General features: G+C 36.5%; 1 protein-coding gene across 2 annotated transcripts in view; it reads right to left on the reverse strand.

Annotated features, from left to right (window-relative positions):
• Positions 1 to 20,706, reverse strand: part of EDEM3 (ER degradation enhancer, mannosidase alpha-like 3) — a 32,706-nt gene that overhangs the window by 4,028 nt on the left and 7,972 nt on the right. Inside the window, exons 4-20 of one of the 2 annotated variants that reach the window (XM_014948706.1) lie at positions 18,763 to 18,802; positions 17,284 to 17,396; positions 16,441 to 16,594; positions 15,104 to 15,238; positions 13,321 to 13,426; positions 12,639 to 12,736; positions 11,608 to 11,733; positions 10,952 to 11,035; positions 9,227 to 9,310; positions 8,562 to 8,686; positions 7,853 to 8,018; positions 5,086 to 5,240; positions 3,719 to 3,872; positions 2,993 to 3,187; positions 1,957 to 2,122; positions 1,268 to 1,453; positions 402 to 449 (exon numbers count right to left, since the gene is read on the reverse strand). In XM_014948706.1, coding sequence (XP_014804192.1) covers positions 402 to 449; positions 1,268 to 1,453; positions 1,957 to 2,122; positions 2,993 to 3,187; positions 3,719 to 3,872; positions 5,086 to 5,240; positions 7,853 to 8,018; positions 8,562 to 8,686; positions 9,227 to 9,310; positions 10,952 to 11,035; positions 11,608 to 11,733; positions 12,639 to 12,736; positions 13,321 to 13,426; positions 15,104 to 15,238; positions 16,441 to 16,594; positions 17,284 to 17,396; positions 18,763 to 18,802 — 2,135 coding nt within the window. The remainder of the gene's footprint in view (positions 1 to 401; positions 450 to 1,267; positions 1,454 to 1,956; positions 2,123 to 2,992; positions 3,188 to 3,718; positions 3,873 to 5,085; positions 5,241 to 7,852; positions 8,019 to 8,561; positions 8,687 to 9,226; positions 9,311 to 10,951; positions 11,036 to 11,607; positions 11,734 to 12,638; positions 12,737 to 13,320; positions 13,427 to 15,103; positions 15,239 to 16,440; positions 16,595 to 17,283; positions 17,397 to 18,762; positions 18,803 to 20,706) is intronic. The other variant, XM_014948716.1, reaches the window with a different exon arrangement.

The following is a 20,706-nucleotide window of genomic DNA, read 5'->3' on the forward strand; positions in this document are numbered from 1 at the left end:
AGATTAGTTTGGGTTCCTCAAAGTGGAATAGTGACTTCTGGATCAGTGCTAGTTGCCATCTTTCAGTCTCAGGCAAATATCCATGGCGTGCACTGAACTTTAAAGCTCTCCCAGGTCCAGGATCCCACTTCTAAGCAAGTGGGAGACACAGTTTCTTAATTTTACTGAACTGTGAATTAAAGAGAGCCAAAGCCCAAACCTCCCTTGTCACATCCCCACTCAAAGCAACTAACAGACCTAACTCAGGCAGTGATTTAGCTTGTAACTTTGCAACAGCTGCCCCATTTAACCACACAGATTTCTTTGGAGTTAGATGTTTATGCCTAGTATACAGGACACTAATATTTCAGGACTTCTATGGAGTTTAACTGAATATGCCATGTTTAACACGGGATACTTACTGCTATCAATAATGTAGTTTGGAATCATTTTACCTTTAAAGATTGTTGCTGGGATTCCAAACGGAAGCAGGAGGAGGGGGAAGAAGCAGATAGGCATTACAAAATCTCAAATGCAGAGCTATCTTTTGTACTTACTATTTTCTTAGAGCAGATTACCCATAGTTATAAACAGGAGACATTTGTAAGCAGCTATGAAGAAACAACACTGCAGCTTTTGACATAACACCTTTGCAAATGTGCACAAAATAAACGCTGTCACTGGTTTATTAGAGATACTTGTTCTCACATACTCTGCGTGGCCAAAGCAGCGCTACGCCGAAGGCTGACAAAGAGAAAACCTAGCATTTTCTATCATATGCAAACATGTTAATTGGAAATGTATTAGCTTGCAATTTTCTTGTATTATACAAGAAAAACTGCAGAACATCTGAGGTCAGCAGCCTTATTTCTCATGATAACAAATTCTCCTTAGATAGGCAAAATAGTCGTAACAGTTGTCTCTCTCCTTTTGGGTACCAAGTGTGTCACTGGGGAGGTTGGTAGGAGAGAGGCATTTACAATGTAGGGCACTGAAAGCACTTATGCTATTCCTGACGCCACTTCAAAGCAGATTGTGACAAAAAAAGGTTCAAAAGGAATCCAAAAGGCTGTATTTTCTCATTTAGTCAAAGTGACATTTAACTTCAGAACAACACATCTCAGATATTAGTTGTTTGATAAGAAAGCCATTACCAACGTCAAACAGAAAACTAGAGCTACCAAATAATGTATTTGCACCTTTGGCAATAGAAATCACTATGATACATTCCACATTGTGCCACGGCACAGATGGAGGCTAAAATTGTATAAATAACCTCTAATCTTACCTCTGTCTTTTGCTTTATCAGAAAGGAGCACCTCCACAGACTCGTACTCCCGGATGGCATCCAGGATAATGTTTCCTTCCTTATTGAAGAGGAAGAGCATGGGGATCGTGATGTCGTCCGTGTTCTTTCCATCACCAGCCATTTGGAAGAGAGGAGCTGTGTCACTGCTGCTTCCCTCGTTGTCATCTAGCCAGACACAGACACAAGGAACAGCGAGCAAACCTCCTGTTAGATAAACAGACTACAACTCTGAACTTCAGCAGGTTTCTTTTAGCGGCTTTCTACTGCCCGGTCAGTTAAGAGGATCTTGGGCAGAAAATAGTAAGTCGGTTGTAAAAAGCAAAAATCCAACTTGTGCACTTGTTTTCCTTATCATTTCTCATTTGTAACTCAAGTCTTCTTCAGTAGATAGCACTATTTCAACACTCAGTGATCCTTAAAATAACAACTTCTCATCTGCAAAAGCCGTGACAACCACCCATCCCAGTTTCTCTAGCTCTACTTTCTGTGCAGAACCAAACAAAAGCAAAATATCTCTTCATCTTCTAAAAGTGCAATTTCTACACTGGAGCACTGTCACCTCAGAGAGTTTAACAGCTTCTTGTCAGCTTTCCAGTATCTTCAAATCTGTAAAATATAGGTTACATCTACACAAACTTAAGATTTTAAGAAGTTAAGAATTTATTTACCAATAACAATGCCACCTATTGCTCCAGCTTTTTGAATGTTCCGTGCCTTTTCAGCAAACATACACTGGCCTCTTTGCATCAGAGCAATTTTCTCTTTCACCACCTCAGGATTAGTGATCTCGGAGCATCCATTATATGGCTTAATGGTTGCAACAAATCCTCTTGTCTGTTTGGAAAAACAAAAACAAACAGAAAGAGAGGTTCAAACTTGCAAAAGATTCCTAAGCATGTTCATTTCTTCAGTCCCTCTAATGCATTTAGTGTTGTCTTCTCTCAGTGCAGGCAATCTCTACCCTGAAGCTGGAGTTCTAAGAAGCCAAGAAAGATCGAGTGAAACCCAAGTTCTGATATTCAGTGTATTTTGTCTATACCTGTGAACTGCTGTCTCTGGAAAAATTTCTTCTTGTCAATTGCTAGTGTGGAACTCCTCTTTTGGGCTGCATCTTGCCCAATCCAAGTCATCGAGTTTTCTTACTGCTTCCAGTAAGGACCATTGCCTCTGTGATATTTTCTTCTTCCATCTAGATACAGCCTTTTATAAAAGCTTGTGTAAGAACAGCCAATTCTAACTCTAAAAGAGCTTCTGCAAATCCATGGCTGACACAGTAGGGAAAACTTCCCTTAAATTAATATCTCTTAAGATACGCACTGCAGATTATATTATTCTAACTCTAAAAGAGCTTCTGCAACCATGGCTGACACAGTAGGAAAAACTTCCCTTAAATTACTATCTCTTAAGATACGCACTGCAGATTATATAAATTGCTTTCAAAAAATCATACTACATATGCATTTTAAATCCAAAATCATGACTGATGACTCAGGAGCAGAGCATGGGCCATGGACTGATAAGCCACTCATCTAAAAGACACTCACTGCTGTCACTCTGTCATTGCTGCGCTCTGTCATTTTAACCACTGTAATTAATTGATGGCTCTCTCGCTGGCCATCCTGAAATAGCACCAATACTGTAAAATTTAGGTTTATTCAATAAGGAAAGTAACAGAAAGCTAGGAACAGATCACATCTCACATACCCCTGCTTTGTGTTTGGATAAATCCATCCCAAATTGTGCTGGGCCAGCGGTCAAGACCACCCTGCCAAAGAAGGGATGGGAAACGATCTGAACAGCACGAGGAGGCAGCTGCTGCTCCTTCTGTTGCTGACTGGAGAGTTCAATCATTTCTTGCATGAACCGTAAGCCATCTTCAGCATCAAGTGAACTTGCTGCCTGAGTAGTAAAGAAACAATAAACAGTTTCTTCTTAAATTTTTGAGAAACTTTGGGAAAAAAAAACCCACCAAAACCAAAACAAACAAGCCATCCTGAAGTTAGGTTTGCTTGGATCACTGCTACGGAGATTTTAAAATACAGAGTGAATGCTCACTGACACCCATTCATATTTCAAATGAGGAATTTAACTTTGTAGCATCTCCACTACACTGTAGACTAAAAAAATATATAACCATATAGATCTCCTAAACAAACACAAATATCTCACGCTGAAAACTAATATTTTCAGATAAGATGTTATTAACTGCATCACTTCAACAAGAACAGCCTCCATCTATTTTAATGGAAGACTGGTTAAAAATGTTCCTGAGGCAAAACATTACCAAGCATCAACCTGCTAAATGTAGTTGCACATTCAAGCTCATGTGTCCCCTTCTGCAGTCCAGCTGTCCTGAACCTCTAAGTGTTAAATCTCATTGCTAGTAGCATTTTACTAAAGGTTTTCAAAAAAAGTACTGTCAGGTCTTACTTGCACTGCGTGCTGTACTAATTGTACTCTTCCATCTTTTAAATGAATCAAACTGACTCCCATCTTCTTCAGTATCTCCAAGTGCTCGGGATTACTGGCCATGAAATCTCTGGCTCTCAATGGTGGTTTTGGTCCACTTCCCAAACTCTCTTCTCTGCCAAAAGGTATTAGAGATCAAAGGTTTAAAAAACAGATTATTCTTGAAACGAGACTTTTACGTTATTCCTATCACCACAAGATTAGAATTCTTTGGAATAATGTTGCGTACAAGCTTCACTCGAATGCAACTTCTCAGTCACACTATCTTTTTTAAAAGTTGTCACTATTATCAATAACTTTGTGTGCAAGAAAAAGCACACACAATGTTGGTAACAAAACTACCATACACCAGCTCTCACTTCCAAATAGTCTGCATTATTGTAAGACTGACTAAAAACAGTTTTGTTCATACAGTTGCTTCTCAGTTTTACTCATTATGTACAAATACCAAAGAGGTGTTCAGGATAAACTTCCTCAGCTTTAACAGACCATCCTAAATTCTCCAAAACAGGTAAAGTTATGTATCATAGAATCATAGAATGATTGGTGGTATGATTTGCTTCCTACAAAGAAGAATTGCAGAACTGTTCAAGAGACTGAGACTTTTACGTTATTCCTATCACCGCAAGATTAGAATTCTTTGGAATAATGCTGAGTACAAGCTTCACTCGAATGCAACTTCTCAGTCAAAATATCTTTTTTTAAAGTTGTCACTATTATCAATAATTTTGTGTGCAAAAAAAGCACACACAATGTTGGTAACAAAACTACCATACGCCAGCTCTCACTTCTAAATAGTCTGCATTATTGTAAGACTGACTTAAATCAGTTTTCTTCATACAGTTGCTTCTCAGTTTTATTCATTAAGTATAAATACCAAAGAGGTGTTCAGAATAAACTTCCTCAGCTTTAACAGACCATCCTAAATTCTCCAAAACAGGTGAAGTTATGTATCATAGAATGATTGGTGGTATGATTTGCTTCCTACAAAGAAGAATTGCAGAACTGTTCAAGAGACTACAGAAATAAATTTTACAAATCAAAGAGATATATTTCATGTAACACCTGGGCTACAATTCCCACTCTGAGTATGTGGCTCATTAAGCTCCTTTTGCTTTGAAAGACCCACTAACTCCTGCTGGCAATGAACTAAGCTGATGATGCCAGACAAAACAGAACTGATTTTTCCTGTAGCTAGGCTGTCCATTTCAAAAGGACTCCAAACTCAAGCAGAGCAAGCTCCAATGACGCTTCATATTTCTCCTTCCATGCACAACAGACTATTCCCCTCACTACACTAAGAAAAGACAAGAAAATATTCCTCTTACGCTCTGGAAATACCCCTGGGACAGCTCTTATCCACCACGTTTTTCAAAGGTTCACGAATACTCTGAGCAAACATAGGGTCATTTGGGAAAAGAATCTGGGTGTTGGGACAGGTCCAGTCAAAGTTGCTGTCGTCCAGCTCTGTGTATTCTGTAGTCTAAAATGGAAGATACAGACCACCTATTAAAAATGTAGGTTACATTTTCATACAAAGAAAATCAACACGTAGACCCACCCTTAAGTAATTTGTGTACCTGGGACATAAGAGCAGCTGAATTCAATAAATATCCTACAACCACACACATTCCAGGAATGAAGAAAACATCACTCTTCTGTGCCACACCTTGTAATAATAAAGGGCAACCAGTGCACTACAACCCCTTTCTAGGAACAGATAAATACAATACCAGTTCTAACTTGCAACTTACCAAACTTGTATCCACAGTATCTAGACATTTTTTGCAAAACCAGCTAATCCTCTACTGACAAACAGTACTTACCAAGCCCACTCATGACATAGCTAGTGCCCCTGTACTTTTCTGTGCTGGACAACTAAAAGAAGTAGATACAATTCCATTTGATATTGCCTTATGCTGAGTGGACCAGCTGCAGGCCTTAGGTAATTTTTGCTAATACAATTCCATCTGATATTGCCTTTATGCTGAGCAGACCAGCTGCAGGCCTTAGGTAATTTTTGCTTCGTATTACTAAGAATGCCACATCTTTTCATATGAACAAAAGATTCTCCTCCTCAGGAGCCATCCAGACTTGCAAGTCTCAATGGGGAAGGATGAATCTATATATAATTCAAGCAATCTCTATTTTCAGAAGAGATGACAGAGTTAACATTTACACAAATTGCTGTTTTGTAACATGTGAAGCCAGGTGGAACATGCACAGTAATTTGGAACCATATTTAGTCTGTTCTTAGTCTGTTTTGTCTGTTCTTATTTTCTCACCTATAAAAAAATTAAAGTATTTATCTACTTGCAAAAAAGCCTGTTTGCAATATATTAGCTAATTAAAAATCAAGTATTTAAAAGCTCCCCTAAACCCAAGACCTAAAAGGCTATTAGTTTACTAGAATAAACACTTTAAAGTACCTATGCTCTTAGTGTGACAAATATTAGTCACATCACTCAGGAAAGAAGGTCTTGCAAGCACTATTGCAACCATCAGTGTGCTAAGACACGACCTTTCCTGTTTACAGGAATAAATACAAACAGGATGCTGGGTTGCTACTACCAACTATTTCACAGACATTTTGACTTACTAGCACTGTGTTTATATTAAAAATAATTTACACATTCCATTTATTCTGATCATTTTTTCCCCCATCAGATAAATTCCATCAAGAGTAACACACTCATCTTCACAGCCTTTTAGCTGCTTAATGCACTTTGTTGACACCATTTTCAATGCATCTTTCTTACTTGTATTATGGAGGTTAGCAGCTTTGACTTAAAGAGCTTAAGAAAACTGCATTTGAACAGTTTACTCTATCTCCTTTATTGGCCTTTTATTAACATTTGCTGTTCTCAAGAGAACTACGTATGTCAGCTGTGGGAATCCTGTCTGCCTCAAAAATATCAACTTCTCATGTTGTAACCAAAGTTACACAAAATGCTCCTTCAGACCCTTCAGAGGGAAGACAACTTCTTGCATAGTTTAAAAAGCAGAGTCTCTGTTTCCAAAACTCAAAGACAAATGATAAATGCTCAAGTACAGAACATTCATAGAGGGTGCAGGATTTTCACCATCAAGGAATGTGAAAAAACAACCCCCCATTAAATGTATTACTGATGTCAGACATTACGAGACTAAAAATTGTTCACTGCCTAATGCTAGAATCCATAAAACAGAGTTTTTTATGCTCAATTTTAAGATTTCTCCAGGACCCATAGGCTTGACACGCACAACATCAGCATTTTCCTCTGATCCAGGCATTATTGTAGAACACACAGTAAAGGGTAAGAATAAAGGCACACTAGCATAAGGGAATTTACATCTCTGACACCCTGGACACCTTTCTATTCACTTTTGCCCACATTTCTCTTATTTGCCACTAGTATTATTGCCTTAAAGATTGATTAATTATGTCACCTTATTGAGCACAAAACCAAAAAAGAGAGTATTTATGATGCTTCCCAGCACAGTTGTATTATTATAGGTGACTTTGGAAGGCTAAGTAATTTATAAACTGATAATTGTTCTCAGTTACACAACAGATGTCTGTTGCATGGACTAAAGCAATCACGTACCCAAAGGGTACAGCTGTACCTTGGCAAACTAACTTGTAGCGGTCTCAAAAAACCTTTCAAAATTTACCAAGGGTTTGTGCAGTAAAATAAGCAACAACTTTGGCATGTTGTTGCAAATATATCAGAAAAAATAATAGAAAATAAAGATGAACATAAAAATACCAGTGTGCTATTTTCAAATTTATACAGAGGTGGGGAATAATTGTCTTTTTAAATATTGATAGCTTTCCACAGCTCTTTCTTCAAGATTCAGTGGTTAAATATTGCTAGTTTTCCACAGCTCTTTCTTCAAGATTCAGTGGTGCAGAATCCAGTCATTGAAACATTATTCATACTCATGTGACTGTTAAGTATGATAAAATACTTCATATTAAACGAAGTGTTTTAACACTGGTGTACTTCTTTAAACTATGATTTTTCCTGATTTTTCTTTCATTTCCTCTCATAAAAAAAAAGGAACTGCTTCAAAGCACCACTAAAATTGATTTAAATTTGAGCTGTCACTTACTGTATTTTTTTTAGAGATGGTTTGGTTTGTAGTGGAAAGCCAAAGTGGTAATAGATGAGCTTCTGTAGTGAAGATATAATCTTCAATGTCAAAAATCATATCTTCCTTATCAGCAAACAGCAGGTAAAGATATTTAAACATCTCTGCCAGAAAGAAAGAGTCCATTCTGTAGGGAAAAAACCAAACCAAAACAACATCATCATCAGGAAGATCCCTTTTTCTAAAACATCAGTAAAACAAATACTCATATTGCTCCATCTGTGAAGACTTCATTTACTATTATTGTTGAACTGAATTACATTAGTATTCTTTCCACATGGAATGAACTGTGTTTGGAGGGAAATGATTCAGCACGTTCAGTACAAAACAGCATTATAGAAAAAACAAATAAACCTCTTTACTAAGTTCTAGATTTGAAGTATATTTTGTTTGAAAGTAATTTGTTTATTGCTCTGAGATGAAATGTTAACTAAAAATATTCTTACGTAACAAACTATAAAATATTGAGTAGTTTATGATGAACTGGAAATTTAAGACGTGGGAAATGAAATGTTAACTAAAAATATTGAAATAGTTTATGATGAACTGAAAATTTAAGACATGGGTTATCAAACTGAAGGCAAACAGCTACTCAAAAGCCAATTAATTCAATTACATAATCATTTTCCTATCATCTTTTTGTGAAAAAAATACTTGCAAAATGCTTTACCTGTCTTCATGACTTCCTGTACGAACATCTTTCATTGCAGCAAACCCACAAGGTACTCTTGCATACTTGTTCAAGTTTTCAATGAGTGTTTTTCCAACTTCTAGATAGTAAGGGTCCCCAGTAGCCTGTAAAAGAAGAACAATCAGACAAAACCCAAACCCAAACATGTAGGTATTTACTTACTGTACAATTAACAGCTTTCATTTTCCTAATGCTAATTTATTGAACCCATACCTTCTCAGACACCAGCAAGGTCTAATTTAGTGGTAGTGCTTAACAGTCACAAGAGAGACTTCTGAGATACTACTGCATTATCTTTTAAGGATATGCAGATGAGCACATGGAAAGGCCTACAGAAATGCAAGACATTTAGGCACTGCTCTCCTCTGCAAGGTACAAGTGGCTTTTGCTCTTAGAGACTAAGATCTCTTCAAGAGAGATCAACACCACCTGAATATCTTTAAAAATATGGGCCCTTCTAATTCTAGGCATATAAAACGAAATTCCTAGAACAATTTTTGATAACCAATACTTTCATCTTGTTTATAAACAGAACTGGCTCCAGCTGGAGATAGGCTACTCATTCTATATTGAAATAAAACACCAACAAAATACCAGGTGCTAGACAAAGTGACCAAAAGTCAGAGGAATGAACGTGATCTTACTTTATACAAGAAGTAAGTGCTTTCGGCAAATTCAGGCCTTAAAGGATGCTGAGCCCAGTGAACTCTAAAGTCTGTTGTGAATGCCTGAGGGGAAAAAAGAACAGACAAAAATAAATGCAAGAATACAAACCATAGAATCATAGAATTGTCTAGGCCGGAAGGGACCTCCAAAGGTCATCTAGTCCAACCCCCCTGCAGTCAGCAGGGACACCCCCAACTAGACCAGGTTGCCCAGGGCCTTGTCAAGCCAAACACAGGTTTATTTTGAATCATACATCAACTTTACTACACTAGCTAAAGTACACAGCAGTAAGGACTGAAGGCCCAACAGCACTCTCAGGAGGCTGTAAGAACCTCTGTATAGTTAGTACATTTGAGGCCAAAACCTAAACCAGTGCTTGAACCCACGTAGCACGAGTGAGACTTAGTCTTGTGTTTGTGCAGGAGTCAGGATACCGCCCAGCCTCTTGACAAGGGTCCAACAAGTGGAGTTTTGGCAAAGGTGCCAGATAAGAACTTGGGCTCCAGGCCCGGGAGGCAGCACGCAGCCTCCAATTGCTCCCATCAGCACAAGCACACGACCACTGCTGCCACCCAACCAAAGCAGGACCATGAAGGGCCACTACGTGGAGACAACCTGAGCTTTGACAAATGCCATTTTTGCAAATTTACCTACCACCTGATACTTCCAGTGCATTAAACTGTCCTTTCAGACTGACAGATTTTAAGCAGCTGCTTCTAACATAAGAAATACCACAGACTAGAAGTCAGTTATCTAAAACTTGCCTAGTCTATGCGTTCACTCTTCATATGCACTGGCAAAAGCCACTTGTGGGGGCCTTACTTCTACTTCATACCAGGGTTTAAACTGTTTGCTGAAGGGGATGGCATACTGGCTTAAATACAACAAATTGATCTTTCAAAGTTCCATTCATAAGTACAAAGCACTGAAAAAACAACCCAAAAAAACCCCAAACACTTAAGGAGCCAAATGACACCATTTTAAAAGCTCTCAAAAAAAAAAAAATCCTTCCCATGCTTAGAAAGCTTCTTTAGTCTCAGTTTCCACATGAGGTGAATGCAATGTTAATTAAAATGTTCTCTAAAAAATAAGCTTACACCAGAGGAAAGTCACAATTCCAAATTGAGTCAGAAGCTCTCTCCTATATTCTGGGTCATCTCAGAATGACGACGCACACTTCAGCAGTTAAAAAAGCTTTTCTGTGCAGTATTAACTTGCTCAAAGACTGCACTTGCAATAGCTGCAGACAAGTTTGTGTACTTATTTTCAAGGACATTACGCAAAATTTCAGAACTTCCTCTCAGAACAATTCAGTCTTTTGTTTCCCTCCTTGGGGTAATTAAGATGACTGTGATCTTTAGCATTAATGCTATTATATTACTAAGCAGCTACTACTACATGTGCTTATGCAAGTTTTGCATACTGAAATGAGTCAAGGTCAATTTTGAAAGGCTGAAATATAAAGTCTAAACAATTATTAATAGCAGCAGCTTCCTATTATTGTGTTAAATACAGCATAACTGAAGGAAAAATATTTCATATCCAAAACACAGTTGTCATACATCAGAACTGTAAATCATATAAGAATGCTGTGGAAATGAGCCTTTGGCTTTAATGACACATACATTTTTTCAAACAGATAGCTGAGACAGCTCAAATTGAGGTAGGAATCATTCTACATGATCAAAAAATTACCACCTTACCTCTGGAAGAAAGTTATGCTTTTTTATAACCTGATACAGCATCTCATGAGTTTCAATAGCAGGTCTAATATCGCCCTTCAACACCTAGAATTCAATAATAAAATTAACATTAGTTCACCACGCAGAGGAATAATATTCAAAAGTTAGGCATAATCACTGCGTTTATGGAAGACCAATTTCTACATTTCCAGCAGATACATACTATAAATATTACCCCCTTTTAGTGTAAGTCATAGATATTCTGCAAGAGCTTTTTAAAAATCAGTGAGCTCATTAAGACTACTGCTATGCTGACAAAAGATCTCTATCATTTATAAAGAATTATGGTGAAAATGTGATTTAGTTTGTCTTAAAAATGTAAATGGCATACAAACTAGAAAATTTGTCACTAGACTACTAAAAAGGCAGCCTCATTTGAGTGTTTTCATGACTAGGAGCGAAGGGAGAAAATCAGACAGACATACTTTTCTTGATACTCAAGATGTCTAGAAATGCATGTCAACTTGCACTGAAGTGACAGCAGAAGTGAGCACAGAAATCCCCATTCAGAATTTTTGAAAATCAAATTACTAAGTTTGACTTGTCAATTATATATCCAGTCTATTTAATAATGTACTTGTTATTAAAATATTTTGCACGTGGATTTTAAACCTTACCTGCAATCCAGGGAAGAAAGCTAGCAAAGAATCCATCCAGGTCCTAGCATTTAGCATTGGTTTATGAATATGAACATCAAGAAGAAGAGGTGGTTGGCTGATGTATCTCATTATGGCATCGTAGTGCTGACAAACATCAGAAAAACACGAGTTTATACTATCAATATGTTTTATAAAACAGATAGAGATCACCAAACTATGGCATTTTATTGCAACGGAAGAACCAGTACTGCACTACAGTTAAGGCACATTTGTTATGGCTGAATCTTTAAGCACATGCTAAACAAAGCTCTAATTGCTTTCTCTGAACAAGAGAATTCTAAAACAAATACCTCTCAGAGATATTGAGGAAAGGAGACATTAAAAAAACCCAAAACAACTGGTACAATCATGAGCATGAGCCAAATCAACAGGAAACAGTTAACAGACATAACTGAGGGAAAATATAATAATGGTGGCTGCAGGTTAGGAACATGAAATATCATTACACTTAAAGTGTAAGCAATAGGCTTTTAGCTGCTGATTTATTCCAATTTTAATACTACTTATGATATAAAATCATGCTGTATGATATAAAATAATTTTATGATATAAAATGTTTTTGCTGGATATTGCTATTTTCAAAAAAACGCTCTTATGAAAGAATAATGATGCTGACACTGCTTAGTCATCTTATGAATGTAGTAATCTAAGTGTGTTTTTTACCTTGTAAGTACATTTAAATGTATATGGGGCTTTAAGATTTGCAGTGCAATGCAGGATCCAGACTTTGATTTTCAGGTCTTTTTTGTTGCTCCAGGACAGAAAGAAATTGTACCATAGCTTGTAACAAGAGGCTCTTATATTATTTTGTTCACCCAAGCTTAGCAAAAAATCATATTAAAAAGAGTTGGCACTAGACACATCAGAAGTCACAGAAATGGAACTAGAGATCTCTTCATAGGCTTCTCAGGCTAACAGCTGACTGACAATACAATTAGTCTTAGATTTGTCTTACAGAAGTCACAAACCTGAGTAAAGTGTAAACTTACTGTGTTAAATCTTTCCAGGAAACTGTCATCTCCCAGCAAGACATAGGCTTTTAATAAATATTCATAATACGAATCTATTCCTGCTCCAACTCCACTGTCTAGAAACAGTAGAAAATGAAAAGGTGGTTTTACTTTAAGTAGCCATATCAATATTTTCACATGGTTTCATTTTGATTTTAAAGGCTCTTTCAGTAAAAGGAAAAGCCTCCTATCACTTTAATTAAGGCACAGACACAGAAACACAACACTGTGTATGTCTACGCTAAAGGTTTTGCAGTAATATGGACAGACACACATTGAAGCCAGTTGTTTCACTTTTCTCAAAGGAAAATATTTCTACTGGCTGCCATACACAACCACAGTCCTATTTATATTTCTCCTACGTATTTATAGTAGAATCTCTGAAAATTTATCCCAGGCATTCCCTTCTCAGTATTAAAGTGAATCAGAGAACACTTTCTTTGCAATGAATAAAACTAGTTTATCTACCAAAACACCCTTTCAGAGCAAAGCCAGGCTTCGTTGCAGCAGGTTTCTCCAGTCCTGAGATTTATCTAACTCCTCTTGCCTATTCCATTAACATTTTTAAATAGTCTACATAAATGTGTTGGGGGGGTGTCAAGGTTTCTTTCTTGCCCGAGACCACTTGTGATCACTGATTGAGAGCCAGAATACAACACACCTTTGCGGACCCAGTCTCCAGTGTGAATATTAATGGTAACACCCACTAAATTGCTGCTGCGCTGTCTCTTTTCCCAAATAAAATCTAGCGCTTTCCGAGCATATTCCTGCAACAACAAGACACGCTCATTAAAGGAAGTTGTAGAGAAACACAGATACTAAAGAATGTCACTCTTTTGCCATGAAGTAACGTTTCATATCTAACAACTACAAAACTCAGTATTACATTACATACACTTAAACAGTAGGATGTTCAATCCATATTTTATATAAATAGTTAATTCAGTTGATGATTAAAAAGAATGGTGCTTGTCTACACTATTATTTACCAATAAGCTGCATGGTCTTAAGCAAGTCAAACATCCTTCCACAAGTCTCCTACTCTAAAATAACAGAAAGGACAGTGTAACCTAATTAAAAAAAATTTCAAGACATACAACAGCCTTAGAATCAAAATGGCCACATCTTTCTAGACATCTCAATGTGGAGCAGCAGCCTTTTTTTAATGAGTATACAAGTTAGATATATTCTTTATATACAGAAAAAGTAACTTAAAGGTAACAACCTATCCAACAAAAATGGCTCTAAGTTTCCAAACACACATACAGGAATTTAGGAGGCCAGGTTTTGCCAAAACACTCAACACCCCACTCTGCTTGCACATGGTTCCATGAAACTAAATGAAATACTAGGCCCATGATTAAAAATTTTTCAGATTCATTATTCTTTTGTCTATCGAAATTAAGATGCCATGAAGTAACGTTTCGTATCTAACAACTACAAAACTCAGTATTACATTACATACACTTAAACAGTAGGATGTTCAATCCATATTTTATATAAATAGTTAATTCAGTTGATGATTAAAAAGAATGGTGCTTGTCTACACTATTATTTACCAATAAGCTGCATGGTCTTAAGCAAGTCAAACATCCTTCCACAAGTCTCCTACTCTAAAATAACAGAAAGGACAGTGTAACCTAATTAAAAAAAATTTCAAGACATACAACAGCCTTAGAATCAAAATGGCCACATCTTTCTAGACATCTCAATGTGGAGCAGCAGCCTTTTTTTAATGAGTATACAAGTTAGATATATTCTTTATATACAGAAAAAGTAACTTAAAGGTAACAACCTATCCAACAAAAATGGCTCTAAGTTTCCAAACACACATACAGGAATTTAGGAGGCCAGGTTTTGCCAAAACACTCAACACCCCACTCTGCTTGCACATGGTTCCATGAAACTAAATGAAATACTAGGCCCATGATTAAAAATTTTTCAGATTAGAATTTTTTTAAAAGCCTAAAGATTTTCATTTAGCTTCCTGCTGACAATAGATCCCTAGATAAGCCTTGCACAACTTCAGTGGAACTACATGAGTGTGATTTTTTTTTCCATTGTGCTTTTTTTTTTTTTAAAGCTGCATTTTAAGGAACAAGTATCTAACTTTTCTACTTTGTAGTTCTAACCCCTGTACCCCAAAACTATGCAAGTATTATCTTTTAGCTAGTATTCAGTATATTTACCTCGTTTATTTCTGTATTACTGTAAATACTTTCAAACAAAATTGCATTCTGTGTTTTTTGAACAGTCAATTTAACACTTTTAGAAAAAAAGCCCACAAACAGAACAATTCTGAACACATGCAAACTTTTTGTAGAGAACAGCTAAGATATGCACCCATTTGATAAACTTAAAATTATTTTTCCAAAATTACAGAAATGTAGCAGAACACTAATGGATACCTAATCCCAAAAAATAAAATATCATGGAAAGCAAACCTCAAATATAGATGTTCCTGTGAATCGGCTTAAAGCTGCAAACTCAAGGATCAAGGTACCTGCACAAGCTGTACAGGTATCAGTTTCTGTTCCTGTTCTTGCTTCTGGATGTCTTACACCAAATTTTAAGTTAACCTAGAGAAAAGCAGAGATTATTATCCTTATTTTTACTAACTAAAAGACTTTACACTCCTGTGATAGGTCTGTAGGGCAACTATATAATTTATGCTTTTTCCAAAGGCAAGAAAAAAAATATCACACACACCTCTTTTCGTTTTGCTCTGCTTTACCAGACGCTGTCAGCTCAAACATACATAAAATTATCCAGAAATACCTAAAATACTCAACCCTGCAAAACAGGGACTTTTTGTTCTGCTTTACCAGACGCTGTCAGCTCAAACATACATAAAATTATCCAGAAATACCTAAAATACTCAACCCTGCAAAACAGGGACTGACCCAATTACCCATTGCCTGGTTCACTGGACATTTGAATAAAAGAATACTACCCTGAAAATCTAATTCTAGCAATGTATTTACCAGCAAACCAGAAACTCTGAACATCACAAGTGCTCATGGAAATTAAGCTTTGTAAATACCTCACTACTCCTGGCTCCAGAGAGTACCTGGTAGATGAATCCACTCTTGTAGCATGCACAACATAATTTTCTGCATTCTGGAAAGGGCTCCCTCAGCAGAAATTGTCAAACCCCAAACATTTGGAATTAGACATTTTCACTAGAAAAATGCTGATTCACTAAGCCCAAATTTTTAATTTATGGAAAAGTTTCCAATCAAAGCCACATCTCACAAACTCAATGGATGACATACACATGAAGTAGTTTTCTGTATTTCAAATAATACATACCATGCTTTGTTTGAATTTGATCAAAGCTTTTACATTAAGTGAATATTTTTAGATTACAGCTACCCTTCCCCTCTCAGAAAAGTAGATGTAGATCATGAAGATTAATCAGTTCCGTGCTCTTTCACTGTCTTAGGGAGAGTTATGTACCAGAACAAAAATTACTCTCCTCAGCTACTTGGTGGTGCCTACAGCAGCAGAGAGCAATAGACAGTGAAGAGACAAGATTTCTGCAGCTTCTATTTACCCACAGCAATACTAGAATTTTCAGAGCTGGAAACGTAGGGATTCAGAGCACCTAAAACTGTATTTTAAAATACTAGGTAGCATGTATTACAAATGAGCAGTTTATCTTTTGATTCTCTGTACACTTAATAAATATACAAGTGATTTTATAAACAGAGATAAAAACAAAACAACATAAAATTTGCTTACAGAAGTAATTCTGAAGTGCAGAAACCAGAGAACTTACTCTTGGATAAGGGAGACCACTAGTGGTGTTAAAAGCTGGTAAAAGCTTGTAGCCTAGTTCCTTTGCCATCTGCAGAAGTTCACCGTTGTACCACTGCATATATTCACCTTTTTCTTTCAGCATAATTGCCACTGAATGCCCACCTAGGAGACCTCTAAGAACACAAGAAAAATTATCCACATCTCAATTAGTATATTAATCTCAAGAACAATGCAGCAATTTCCACGATTTAGATGACTATGTAAGGAATTATGTTAACATGGCCCTAATTTTCAGAAATGCTGAGCAGATGCAACTCCAATTACAGTCAAGGTGAGCTGTCAGTATTTTGGAAGCAATTCTTATTGTCCAGGATTGAGTCCTAAACCATAGTTGAATCACTAATTCGTCAGAATAGTTATGTATGTAATAGCTTAAAAACTAACCTGCTCCAAACCCGCTTTGAGCAGCAAGCTGGACTACAGACCTCCAGAGGTCCCTCCCAACCTGAAATAATCCATTACCCTAAGTATTGAAATATTCTGTTAAATCAAGTATTGAACAGTGTAATCTGTAGGACTGTCTCCATTAAGAAAAAACACTGCTACCTCAGCATGCACAGGGGTTTTTTAATCAAAAAAGTTAAGCCTGCAGCAGTCAGATGGGGGCCAACTCGTTTTGGTACCACTGCATCAATTCCAGCCTAATATTCTAAAACCTTTCTTAGGGCAGGTGTGGAGCTCTGCTAACTGACAGAGGCACAACTGGTTTCAGTGAGGTGAAATAGCACAGAAAGGTATGCCTTAAGGACATTTAGCTAAAAGCCACATTTTTAAGAGCTTTGAAAAGATTAAAGTTACTCACCCAAGGACTCTTATGTTGGTTTCAAAGACAGATACAACTACGTCGTTATCTAAATTAACATCCTTTATTACTTTTTTTACAGCCTCTTCAAACTCTTTGGTTTTATTTAACACCTGGAATGCAAATGTAACCAGGGATTTAGGTTCCAACATATCTAATACAGTCACTCTCAGTGTGGAAGAACAAGCATAATGAATTAAAAAAGAAAGCATTTAACATGCTTAAATTGATATTCTGGTCCCACAGGGGCATACTCTGACACAGTGCAAAAAGACATGAGTATTACTGTTTTCTCATGAGATACATGAGAAAGAATAAAAGCTGTACACAATGAATAAAGTCACTGAGAATATACCTAAACCATTACTCAGGGATTTTTTGGTCCTTCCCCTACTCCTATGTCACGAGTGTAGTGAAAGAGGACTCAGTGGGCTGCAGGCTGTGCTGGCAGAGTGGGCAAAGACTGGCCTGCTGTGATGCCTCCAATTTCACAGAAGCCTCCTATCCCCAGACTAAGAAGCCACATCCTAAATTTGGTGAATCGTCCTAGCAGTCTTCCTCCTCCCAAGAGTTTTCTCCTTGTGTCTGAAGAACAGCTTGGGCATTTCCTACAGATTTTCTTTCACACTGACTTTCTTTCAGTTCAATCTTTTAAGAATCCTTACGACTTATCCAATTTGTTACCATAAGTGCCCTTAAATTCCAGAAGTGTTAATCCTGCCCTAAGACAAGAAAATAATAAATAAACCACAATAATCCATTTGAGTGTCTGATAGAAACCAGGAGTTCCAGACTCTGCATTATCAACATTTGTGGTCCCGATTCAAAAGAGCCAGGGGACATCTCACAGCACATCATAAAAAGAGAGCAGCTGTCAGACAAAGAGCATGATATGATTAACACACCAAATCAGTGCTGTAAGGATTTTCAAAACTTTTTAGATTTGTTTACCTGGAGATGTGAATGGCCAAAAATTCTTAATTTTCAAAGTCTATTTTATAATGACAAAATATGTCAAAAGGATTGAAATCTAGCAAAAAGTAGTTTATTAATGATTGGAGTCTTTTAATAAGAGATGGAACGTAAGTTTGGCAACACTTCTTGGCAAACACATCCAGCGTTGCTTTTTTAAAAAATATATTTAGGAGCATACAAATTCATCCGTGAAACGTGTACATAGAATTTAAAAATATAATTAATTCAGTAAGCATTAAGAGATGTTCACCCCTAAGTCAGCACGTTGTTTCAGACTAGAACAGGAAGGAAACTCACATATTTTTTGCTAAGTTAGAGCCCAAGAAAAGCAAGATAAGAAATCATCAATGAAATGTGAAGGAACTTTTCAGTATTCTTTTTGCAACAAACTCCAAATACCATCGACGCAGCACTTGGAAGTTCAAAACAAAATGAAAACCTAAAAATAAGTCTGAACATCAGGAGACTTTAGTTTATCAAACTTCATCAATAGATTTAACTTACCACAAGAGTGTCCAAGGTATCAATCAAGGTCAGCGAAAACCTATGAAACAAAATTTAAAGCAGATTTACTATAGACCTGTATGTGTAGAGATTAAATACTTTTAATAGTAACCAACAGCATTAGAAACTAAATTCTCACAGACCACAAGCTGCTAAAAAAATTAGTTGTACACAGTAAGTTTAATATCAAAACACCCTAGTAAGTTTCTTCCCTTTGTCAGTGACCAGATTTGGAGCTGACAGAAACAAGCTGTGATTATAAAGATAGCTTTGTTTACTGCAAAGCTTTCAAACTTCTTGTAAGCACATTACATTTTTATTCCTATTCTCCAAACAAATCTACTGAAAAAACCCAGCAGAATGGTTCAAGGTCACCTCTTTTTTTCTTTCTTTAAAAAAAAAAAATAAGTATGCTGCCTTAAGTGTAATAATAAAAAGATTTAGGAAGATCAAACATCATTCCAAGCTAAGTTTCCCCGACCAGGAACTGTTCTATTTACCTACTTCAGAAAAAGCTACAATTTGTTGCAATTTAACCCAGTGTTAAAATGAATGGTGAAAGACAAGAGAAAAATGCTGTTATTTCATTATGAACCTTCTATGTGGGATACAATGGAACAGGAAAATGTACAACAAAGGTAGTAAGGTGGAGGTGAAGGTATGGAGCAGCTTCTGTACTAGGAATAAGTGAACAGACCAGTGCTCTTCAGCCTGCAAAAGCTTAAGAAGATTTTCAAATCACATATGGCATGAAGAAAGTGAATGAGAATCTACAATTCACCGTTTCTCACAGTAAATTTCACCTGGTGCCATCCAGCACTAGCAAGTGGCAGGTTTAAAATAAATAACTACTTATTCCATAAAAAGAGAACACCAAGTCAGATCCATACTGTTTGAAACAGGAATATCATAATAATAAAGCTTGTCTTGTTCATATATTCTTCTCTAGGCCTGTTCTAGTGTATAACAACCTGAGTGGACCTTCAGCCTCAACCGACAAAATTGCTCTGATGTTAAGAAACAAACACCACACAGAGAATAAAATTTTGAGAATAAGATAGTATTAAAATTGAAAACTTTGGAAATAGTTACAACTGCCTATTGAACAACAAGCATCAAGAATTTAAGGAAGTGCCCAGTGTTTGATACCCTGTAGGCAACACACGATGCTTACTTAAAATTCTAATTAAGTGGTCATGTATTATAATTTTCTTTAATTTGTAAAGATATAGGACATTCTATGACTGTCTATGACTACACATAACTGCATAACAAACACAACGGTGGGGGGATTACGCATTGCACAGCTATAGAGAAGGCTGGTGCACAATTATACCCCCCAGGCCTCCAGGCAACCAGAAGTGCCCTGTACAGAACATGACTGATGAGCCAAATGGAAAAAAAAAAAAAAAAAAAGAAGAATTATATAAGAAATCTAATAAACATAGCTGATTATTAGGAACAGAAAAAAGCATATGTACCGAAAAATAATAAATACACTATTCAATGCATATAAGGGGCTGAAAGGTAGTTTTACCCAAATGATAGTATGTTTCTATGTAAAAAAAGGTAATTAAAAAGAATGCATGACAAGGATTAAAAATATATTTTCTTGACACATCTTCCTCATCAGTCGTATCTCTCAACTCCCCCAAGGCAGCAGGCTTATACAGGAATCTCTGGACTAAGGAACTTTTGTGCATAACAAAAATAACAGGCTCAATATCATAAAGTGAATTAGAAGTAGCATTTAAGACAAAGACTTCAGCTTTGATCAACACTATACTGTTTAGGGGCACTAAGCAGTGATACCAATTGAAAAAAAAAAAAAGATCAGCTATTTGTTATTAAGTATTTACCCTATAAACACAAACAGCACACGTACAGACAACATTCCTTGTGAAAAAAATCAATTATAAACACATTTAGAGTAATTCAATTTCA

Source organism: Calidris pugnax, unplaced genomic scaffold, assembly GCF_001431845.1.
Source record: "Calidris pugnax isolate Ruff unplaced genomic scaffold, ASM143184v1 scaffold30, whole genome shotgun sequence".
Taxonomy (NCBI): Eukaryota; Metazoa; Chordata; class Aves; order Charadriiformes; family Scolopacidae; genus Calidris; species Calidris pugnax.